This window comes from Mytilus trossulus, chromosome 5 (assembly GCF_036588685.1).
Source record: "Mytilus trossulus isolate FHL-02 chromosome 5, PNRI_Mtr1.1.1.hap1, whole genome shotgun sequence".
NCBI classification, from domain to species: domain Eukaryota; kingdom Metazoa; phylum Mollusca; class Bivalvia; order Mytilida; family Mytilidae; genus Mytilus; species Mytilus trossulus.
This window is the reverse complement of record NC_086377.1, coordinates 54492369-54503354: the sequence shown is the minus strand read 5'-3', so window position 1 is coordinate 54503354 and position 10986 is coordinate 54492369. Positions and strand designations below refer to the sequence as shown.

At 36.8% G+C, this 10986-nt stretch overlaps 1 protein-coding gene across 1 annotated transcript; it reads left to right on the top strand.

The window, feature by feature from the left end:
• Window positions 1-6321: 6321 nt before the first annotated feature.
• On the top strand, window positions 6322-7326 carry LOC134718083 (zinc finger MYM-type protein 1-like). Its single transcript, XM_063580575.1, has one exon. It carries the CDS (start codon window positions 6322-6324, stop codon window positions 7324-7326), a length of 1005 nt encoding a protein of 334 aa, XP_063436645.1.
• Window positions 7327-10986: the final 3660 nt, after the last annotated feature.

Here is a 10986-nt window from a genome sequence, read left to right as displayed (position 1 = left end):
TACTTAAGACACAATATTCTTGAAATGGTCAGTCTGTAACAATTCACTTTACATATTGAAAGTTGATGGAAAAAATACATTCTTTAAATCTTTGTCATAATCATAGCAGTGAATAAAATTTTCTACTCAAATCTCATTATCTAGTCAAGCATGTTAGGGATTATATATCACCAATGTAGCTTTGTTCATATAACATCTTGATTTTAAATATAACATGCATATGATGGTTCTTAAAAAGTATCCTGTATTGGTGTTGGGTCATTTATCAATTATTGCATCCACTGAAAAAAAAAGTGCTTAAAAGAAAATAACAAATTCATCTGTTGCACAGGGCCCTTTAGAGATATTATGGTAGTGCCTTCTGTAACTACTTTTTTCTGGATCGTTATCAATGTGATGCAATGTTAGAAAGTAAAATAAATATTCATCTATTTTTCTCTATATGAAGGGGCATAACTTCTGAACAGTAAAAATTACGCTACCATATAAGCCAGACCACATCTAAGTTTTTTGGTAATAAGCATTGTGTTAAGTAACGTCATTGGTTGAATTTCCATTGTTTAGAGCATTTCACAATCACAACGTGTTGGTGTACCCTTTTAAAAATGTTACCCAGAATGCATTAGATTCTGAAATGGCGAATTATGGAACAAATTACTAGATAAAGTAACAAAAGATCCATCTATAAACGCATTTAAAAATAGATAAGATAAGTACTGGGAATGCAAAGAAATCTATCTGACATTCTGCATGATCATGATTATGATGTCCAGCTGAAATAACCAGAAGCAGCAACAGAAATAATAAAGATAACAATCAAAATATGATTGAGTTTGGTGAAGAGGAAGTGTGAGGATCCTGCAACAGAAAACATCATTGAGTAATACAAGTGTAAAACTTAATTGCCTCTCCGCTGCAGCAGGAGCATAAAAATGTCAATCAAAATCAAAAAAAACATTTCATCTTTCTGACACACAACTTATATTATAAATAAGCTTTTATATATTTACTTGATACACACGGTCACACCTTTAAACTTTTCAAACTGGACAGGTTTACATGATTGTAATGAGGTGTAAATATAGCCATTCATTTTAGTTATGACGAACCACCATGAAACTCTAAACACATCTATTTATTGTTTGGCGATGCTTCTTCCAGTTTGTCAAACATTTATAACACAATATCCTACAATTGTCACATGTCTTTTTTTATGTAATGAATTTCTTTTTTTTTTGCATATGAACATAAAAATAAGTTCTACATTAGTTGTACACACCTGAATTATGAATATAATAATCAGAAGATATAAAACATATCTGATAGACACCACTGTTTTAGTTTGATACGTTGAAGAATATATACTACTTGAAAGACTTTTTTTATGACAGAAAAGGGTCCAGGGGTTCCATCAGGTCTTAATCCTATAATATAAGACTCTGAAGGTTCATATCATTAACATTCAACGTTTTTTATCGATTTTTTTTATTATAGGAATACAACAGTTCTCTGCCCCAAGGGATATTTTTTTTTTCTTTTTTTTCTTTTAAATAGTTTTTTAAGTGCTATCATTTACTTGTGTGTTTCATTAATAAATTGCTTCTACGTAGAATTGTTGTCACATGCCTTTATAAACTCCTTCAACTTTCACTTTTTCACTTTTTGACTTAGAAATTTTAAGTTTGCAGCCTTTTAAGTTAGTGCGATAATTTAATTTTCTTGTTAGGAGGGGGGGGGGGGGGTGGTATTACAGTATATATTACCTTAAATTTGCTAAAAAGACAGTCGGCTTATTTTTCATTCTTTCACACTTTTTTATCTTCCATTTTATGAGACAAATTCATGATTTTTCATCATGTGCGCCGATAGGATTATCCGCCAAAATTATGTCGTCTTCTATAAAAGGAAGCTACCATTCAATTTAATTTTAAGGGTTGCTAGGATGAAATTGAAAAAAACGGCAGGACATGAGCACAAGCACTTGTTTCTTTCCTTAGGAAGGTCGGCTATCCATGTAAATGCTAGACCGAATATAGTGAGAATTAAAGCAGGACAGAGATTACAACTTGAACAAGTACAAATGTTTCATGCTAACCCCCTCCTTTAACATCAAGTGGTAGCTCCCTATATCAGAATATATTTCTTGTATTGATCCGTTTAAATTAAATAGTGTAGTAGTCGAGTGACATCGACAATAAAATTTCATTTTCAATGCACCTACTTCACACACGGCTAGATCAGCATGTATATCATCTGTATTATCTTTTTGTCGCCGCTTTAAATATTCTTCCGCTCGCCGGAATGGTAGACATTCTGTCAACTCACGATGTGAGGTCAAGGTTGGGCAATTTCTTCCTAGGGAGCTACCATTTGATTTTTAGGGGGGGGGGGGGGGGGGGGGGGCTAGGATGGAAAATTTTGTCCTGTTTTTTAATAGCTGTAATCTCTGTCCTGCCTTTTTATTTTGCACTCTGTTCGGCCCTGCCATTTTTTTTTTAGTTTATCCTGACTTTTTTTTACCTAAATTGTCGTCATCCTGCCTCTGTTTTACTCAAAACTCCTGTCCTGCCTATTTTTTTTCAAATTTCATCCTAGCCCCCCCCCCCCCCCCCCCCCCCCCCCCCCCCCCCCCCCCCCCCCATAAAAATCAAATGGTAGCTCCCTTAGGTCTGTTTCTTTTAAAAGATTAAATTTCTGCATGAAAAAAAAATCCTCTTAGAACAGAGGCCAACGTTCAAATGGTTTACACAGCCACTATCATATACACAAACATGACAAATAAAGCTTACTGAAGCCTTTTAACGTATTTGACGTTAAAAAATATGTATTGGTAATTGGGGTTAAGGTAACTGCATTGAAGGGACGCGAAATAAAATTGCCATTTCACGATGAACGTAAAATTGAAAACTTTGCACGTTGACATATTTACCGATTTCACGACACATGTACATATCGCACCTTTTTCACGACTGCACGTGAAACAAAAATCATAGCAATAACACGGGGGGGTGGGGGGGGGGGGGGGGGGTAACCTTCGATATTATTTTGGTAGGGTGTGCCATTTTTGCCCTAAAAAACGTACCCATTTTAATATAACATTCAATGAAATTCACTACCTATAGTTATATCATGGAAGTATTATACTTCCATGGTTATATAAATATATAAGAAAGAATTACCTATAAGAATAAGAATAAGAATATTTTATTTCCAATTAAAGGGCCCTATAAAGAGCTTTCATGACATTACATACAAGTACATATGATTAGACATAAATTAGAGACATATAATATAAGAAAACAACATTGTTTAGTACTATACTTATATACAATATTTAAAATATGACGGCCATGCTTACATAAGCACTAACTCATCATCATATTCATAAATATACCAGCTACCCATAAGTTGTTATATATGAATTGACATCGTTTGATGCACATATGTATATTTTATCGTTATAAATCCGCATGGATTGTTGGATTGGTGTGTAGATCATACCCCAAATCAATATACAGTTATCAAACATTACAAATGCATTTTAATATAGGATGACATTAAAAAGGAGGGTCATTTTTATATAAAATCACGCAAAATTATGACCCATATTTTCGGCACATCCCGTATACCCAAAAATAGGAAGTTGACCCCCCGTGAGCAATAAACGTCCAAACAGTGAAGAAGTCTCATAGATAGAACACCAAGCAAAACGTCTCATATTCCTTATACACAGCGCCAGATATAAACTCCTACTTCAACCATAGCTGATTGGAAGATGCCTTGGTCAGGGTCTATGGTAGGGTTGGGTCTGGGTGTGTAGGGCTGCCAATTCCAAATAAGTCGAGCTCACTGTATAACATCATATAAATTTCAAACACTTCGGAGTTCCTAGGTGTATTTTGACCATACGTACAAAGATTATTATGCATAATGCTGCAACAAATACGTAATATGGATGTGCCCCTGTTATATAGCCATTCTTCCCCCATGCCAGTTTTTCCCCCGGGGGAAAGACTGGCATGAGCCAATATTTCCCCCGTGGAAAGTTTGGATCATTGCCATTCTTCCCCCGCGGAAAATTGACAATACGTATACATATAGTCACTTTTCCCCCATGCCAATCTTTCCCCCTATATTATAGATATCACTGTAGATATATACACGTCTGAAAATTAACCCGAACAGTGTTAGAAAAAGGGTTTATAGATACAAATTTTTAGTTCTTTTACATAAACAAAAGTCTGTCTGCAGGTTTATCAGTCTATCTATGTTTCAACTAATCTGTCTTTCTTTGTGTCCTCTAGTCTTTATACATTCTCAACTGCATGTCTGTCTGTATGTCGACAAGTCTGTCTACATATTCACCCGTCTGTTCACATGCTTACCAGTCTTTCTACATATTCAACCGTCTGTTCAAATGTTTACCAGTCTGTCTACATATTCATCCGTCTGTTCACATGTTCACCAGTCTGTCTATGATCACTAGTCCGTCTATATTTTCACTAGCTTTGAAATAAGTTTCAGTAACTGCGAGTACTTGTATTTCGGTGTTTTGTTTCTATTGTTTTTATGTAAGTGATTATTGTGCAACGTATCAACATTTTTAGTGAAGCCAATTTCAACTGATATTTTTTTTCTTGCGGTGTGCTGTTCTAGGTTGGGTTCATTGGGGAGGGTTGAGTTTATGACCATCACATTGTTTATGCACCAATGCCCATTTGAAAGCCAGGAACATGTAGTACCGGTTACAGTGGTTGTTGTTGGTTCATGTCGTTTGAGTTTGGGTTTTTTGTAAATTATTTTGCAATCAATAAGCCTGTTAGTTTTGTTTGTTTTGTTCCCTTATTTGTATGGTCGGAGCATTTTATAGCCGACTATATATGTTTTTTTTCTTTTGAAGGCCGTACGGTGGCCTTTTATTACTTACTACCAGGTCCGTGTAACTCCGGTGGATATTTGTATCATAAGTGCTAGATCGTGGTCGACCCTATATATACACCTTTAGGGCAGGTGGAATATTTTTGTAGATCTTGTACAGCGAGTCACAATAATAGAGGTAGTTCCTGTACTTCCGATCCAAGTTTCCACTGCACGTCTCCCATGCTAGTTGGAGAGGGGGTTCATATCTCCCCTAGGTTTGATGAAGTTTCACACTTATGGGACTTCTTCTCCTGAATGAAAGCTTAAAGGCGATGAGTATTTTTCTCTATCCATGCCTTTGATGGGTACTTTTACCTTGTGGTACAAAAATGATTTATCATGTAAAGTCAAAATCTTCAAACTGACCAGAAGTGGTTGTATTCAGTAGGTCAATGATACCAAGGGTTCACGATTGAGAATGGATGTGATCACTGCATCAGAATGTGCTTCGTGTGTATGTATACATGATGTATATAAATACATATCAATTTATATTAATACGATGAAGCTTTGGTACCGCTAAACTAATCAAAAAAGATAATATTCTTTTTTTCAGGATAAAAATTTCTAACTGACGTCGCCGACGTTATAAGTTTATAAAGGGGAAAAAATAGCTTATCATGCCGCAAAGGGGAAAAATTGGCCTGATCCTCGTTTTCCCCCTATAACGTTGAGGGGGAAAAGTTGGATCATGCCAATTTTTCCGCGGGGAAATATTGGATCGATCCAGTTTTTCCCCCCGGAAAAATTGGCATGGGGGAAGAATGGCTATAGGACACCGGTGTCAATATAGATGTGCGATAAAATCTTTTAAAGACAAGTTTTAGAACTATGTAAATAAACATATGAGAAAAGTAATTCAAACATTGATGAAGCATTAGTAACTCAGTCAAGTCAAGAAAAAGAAAAAAATAGATATTCTCTCCTGAAAATTATTTCAAATATTCAGTTTTTAGCAAGACAGGGTCTTCCAATCAGAGGTGCTGATAATAATAAAGATTCTAATTTCTATCAGTTGAACAACCTGAGATGTCAAGAAGATCCAAAGTTTAAAGAATGGCTTCAACGAAAAACAGATAGGTTTACCTCTCCTGAGATCCAAAATGAAATCATTTCGATAATGTCTGATCAGGTTGTTAGAAGTTTAGGTACAGAAATTCGACAGTCCAACTTCTTTGCCATATTGGCCGACGGACAACTGACATTAGTAACCGTCAACAGTTAGTTGTTTGTCTACGATGGATTGACGATCATCTACAGGCACACGAAGACTTGATTGGTCTTTATAAAGTAGACAACACACAGGCTGCAACCATAGCAGAATCAATCAAAGATGTGTTAGTAGGACTGAACGTTAACATAGGAAATTGTAGAAGCCAAACATATGATGGAGCCAGCGCAATGGCGGGACGAAAATCTGGGGTACAACAGAGAATAAAAGAAATTGAACCAAAAGCACTTTACAACCATTGTCACGGTCATTTGCTTAATCTTGCATGTGCAGATAAAATCAAGAAGAATGAATCGCTTTCCAGTGCAATGGATACTGCTTACGAGATAACAAAACTTGTAAAGAAATCGCCCAATCGTGATACACATCTTGAAAAAATTTGTAAAGATGCTGCAACAGATCTTGACAGACCAAACTCGAAGATAAGAAATCTATGTCCAACTAGGTGGACAGTGAAAGCAGATGCCTTGCTGAGTATCATTGACAACTACGACACCCTCAACGACTTATGGGATTGGTCCCTGCAGACAGTAAAGGACACTGACATGAAAGCGAGAATAAGGGGAGTGCAAGCCCATATGCAGAAATTTGAATTTTTCTTTGGGTCATCCTTGGCAGAGGTGCTGCTTAGAAATGCAGACAATCTAAGCAAAACTCTTCAGTATAAAGATTTGTCTGCCGCTGAGAGTAAATCTATTGCCCGGAAGACAGTTCAAACTCTGAAAAGCTTGAGAGATGACAAGTGCTTTAATTTGTTCTGGGAAAATGTAATTATGAAATCCAGACGGAAGTCAGTTGAGGAACCAGTTCTCCCAAGGAAGAGAAGAATGCCTTCTAGATTTGAAACTGGGACGGCGACTGCAGAGTTTCATTCTACTCCTAAAGATTTCTACCGTCAAAAGTATTATCAAGCTGTTGACCATATTGTTCAAGCTATTACTAATAGATTCGAACAAGAAGACTTCACCATCTATCTAAATACAGAGCAAGTTCTTTTAAAATGCACCAAGGGCGTTGATTTCAGCGAAGAATTTAAGATAGTTTGCCAGTTTTATAAGGAAGATTTACACGAAGCAAATCTTCAATGCCAGTTAAGGCTATTTGCAACTATATTCGAATCAGCAACACCAAGGGAAGATATAGTCCTTGCCGATATCATTACGTTCATAAGATGATTGACACCAAGAGAACGAGTGTTATTGTCAGAGGTTGTTACAGTCTTAAAACTAGTTTTAGTCCTGCCAGCAACAAATGCAACAAGCGAAAGGTCGTTTAGTACACTTCGTCATATCAAGACATATCTACGGTCGACCATGAAACAGGACAGGTTAAACGATCTCATGGTGCTGCATGTTCATAAAACAAGAACAGATAATTTGGACTTGAAGAGTATCGCTAGGGAATTTGCATTCAAGGAATACCGTAAAAACATATTTGGAAAGTTTCAATAAATTTATTCTTCATACGTTTCTAAACATGAAACGTGTACTGATTACGGGTTTATAATTTGTTTACCGACCAAGGTGGCCTTGAAAAGGGAAAAGGCTTTCAATTTCTTGGGGGTATCATGGTTTGTTTTGGATAGGGAAAAAACTTTAAAATGAAAAAGAAAATCGACAAGGGGTGAAACATTCTTTATCATTCTAACATGAAAAAAGTTTTCCTTTTTGCAAGGGTGATTTTGGCATTTTTCATAAAGTAAAATCAGAGATGGAGAGTTCCCCCAACCGCTACCGGTATAAATGATTAGTTCTTTGATATCGGAAACTGATTTCTTATGCAATAAATTTTTCAACCAGAAAAATACAAAGCCACCAAAATGTTAAAAAGGTGCAATGTAGTAAAAAGAAAAGTTGACAAACGAATCACTAACCAAAAAAATAATCGCGATCAATGGACAAGACAAGCTAGGGAACAAATAAGACGCACAAGGACACCATTCAACTGTGAAAACTAAAAAAAAAACAAGACACACAGACCCCAAAAATACTGGGGCGACATCAGGTGCTCCGAAAGGGTAAGTGAAGACATCCAAAAAAATCAGTGTAATTGTGTAGGGCTCTCTTGCCTTACCGCTGAATCATCTTCCGTCCTTCAGGACTACCTCCACCATCAAGAATATATAAACAGTTTTATGTACACATTATATAAAGTTTCTGTTATACACAGCTAGTGTTTCATTTCACACGCTATTGGGTGTTTATCTTTTGATCCATATAGATTTTGAAATGAACTTCTTTTAATCGGAGTTTTAGCTGACGAGTTGCATATGACAAAATCGTACACAATACATTTAAAAACGATACAAATAATCAAGAAACACAGTGCTTTATCTCATTTCTCCATCTTGATAGTCGCTGTATGATTTTCAAAAAATCATTCAAGTTCCTACAAGGTCAAGACGACCACCCTAGTGTCGACTTCAGTGGTAGTCTTAAAAGTTCACATTAAAACATGTTTATCCCAACGCAATTTTACGCCTGGCCCAAGTCAGGAACCTCTGGCCAATGTTTCTTCTTGTTCTGTTTTCCGTTTTAGTTCTTTTTGTGTGTTATGGAGTGTAGAAGAGCGAATTTCTTTGAGCTAGTTTACATCGTTGTTACTTGGCCGGATGCAGCCTACCCCAGTGTGTGTTAGGATTTCGGTATTGTTTTGACACATATCCCATTTCCATCCACTCTTCTATTCACTACATGGGAAAACGGTACTACTATTACCTTTTCCCCTGCATTAGGTTGGCTTTTTGTGTACCAAAGGCAGGTGAAGGAAGTGAACTTAGGAGCGCTGTGATTGGATGTAAGGGTACACTAATTTTTTTTATTTATTTATGAATAACAGCAGTGTGTATTTTTACAATATAAATTTTGAAACCGATTGAAATATTTTTTAGAGAATTTGTGAAACGATTATTAATAAACTACAAAACCGGCAAGTGATTGGACCACAGACATTACATTTTTTTTCTTCAAGTTGTCAAGTAAAAAATACTGCTTTTCAAAAACAAATTTTAGTGCCAGGAAACACCTAGAATGCAGGATTTTAACGCTATAACCCGAAGAGCTTCGGGGGGCCTTGAGCGGCCCCCAGACCCCCGCCGTAAGGGAGCCTCGCTTCGCGAGGCTGAAGGCACACTTCGTGTCCCTTAGGTTTACTTTCCAAAACCGTACCATTAATTTTGAACATGCTACGCCTATGGACAGTTTGGAAAATTGCTGAAAACTTGATGTTTTTTATGCTCATATGACATGTATTGCACATGTGGATATTAGTTGACCCATTTGATTTTGTAATTTTATTTGTGGTCCCAGATGATGATGATTAAATTCAGGAAAGCAGGACAAAATGCCCCACACCTTATTGTGCCACTTTTTCACCGACCTATATATATTCGATGTCAATGAAATATGACTGAAGGTACATTTTTTGTACATGGATGTACAATCTCCAAGGATTGCATGGCTACTTTTGTCTTTAAACTGAGAATAATTCAACACCAATGAACAATTAGTGAAAGGTAATGTACGTAAGTGGCAGGCACATATACAACAGGATAGCATCTTCATCCATGAGTGGGGTGAGTTGGCATTACTTAATCAATTGTGATTTATCTTTTTGTCATGAGTGGGGCCAGAGAGGTGGGTTACAGGCGCCAATCCAGAAAAGGGGGGTTCGGGGTTCCTGGGGGTTTAGCTGGTTACAGCAGGGTCGCTTTTCATGCCGTGCTGGTGAGAACAGGTTCTCTTTTTAACTGTTTCTATTTTATATGATCTAGTGTAAGGTTTTTTGAGCGTGTATAGAACAGGGTATGTTTTTCAATGTTTAATTATTGCCTTTACATATGGTTAGAACAGCTAGGGTATGATTTGACAATTGCTGACAGCACACGTATACTTGAAAGGATAGTCAGAACATCCTACCCTGTCCAAATAATTATGACGTCTTGAAAGACTATTATAATTCTTTTCTTAAAGAAAAAAATTATAATAGCCTTTCAAGACGTCATAATTATTTGGACTAATCCTACCCCACCTCCGGGGAGTGAGGCCAGTTAGTATACTTTATTTCAAGATTTTTTTGTCCTTTTCACAAGTGCAAAAGTGGGGCGAGTTGGTAAACAAGACTCAAGAGTGTGGCGATTTTTAAACTTTTAGGAAGTTGGACGATTTGGTGAAAAAGTAGGTCAATTAGGTGTGTAGCAATTTGTCATTGATTCCAACCTTCGTATAAATATAAAACAGACGGGATTTCTCAACCATAACAGAACAGTGGCGTGAAGCGTATGAGATTACCCCCCCCCCCCCCCCCCCCCCTTAAATCTGCAATGCAAATGGCGGTTCATATGAAAACTTGACTCACTTTAGTCACTATATTCATTATTATTGTATAAACTCGATTGGACATATATGTTGAAACAATTTTTTTATATCTCACCATTGTCAGAGTCTGGACTATAACACCAATAACGTGTTTTCTTATTTTTTGGCGTTTCCGTTCTATTTGACAAGATGTACGCTGCGTTGATTTTCCGGAGAGAGGCTGCGCGGTCTGGTTTCTTTATTTTATATATTGTTCTAGTTAGGAATCAGTTTGAACCAGTACCAGTTTGTAGCATCCAGGCCTTTCCGTTTTTGACGCTCACCGACGCAGCAGTCGAATTTTACAACTGATTCAAGACTGAAACAAACTCATTATGGCACAACTAAAATATGCCATAATGCTATGGGTAGGAGACAGTATGAAAATGTCTGTGCACCACTTGAAGTTTGTGACAATTCCTAAAAAACGTGGAATGCATTCAAGAGGGGTGACACAGGATGGTCACGGTATCCTGGCAC

Bases quoted from the DNA above. Each gene is read 5' to 3' on its own strand.
- LOC134718083 (XM_063580575.1), top strand. From the start codon at position 6,322: ATGGCGGGACGAAAATCTGGGGTACAACAGAGAATAAAAGAAATTGAA.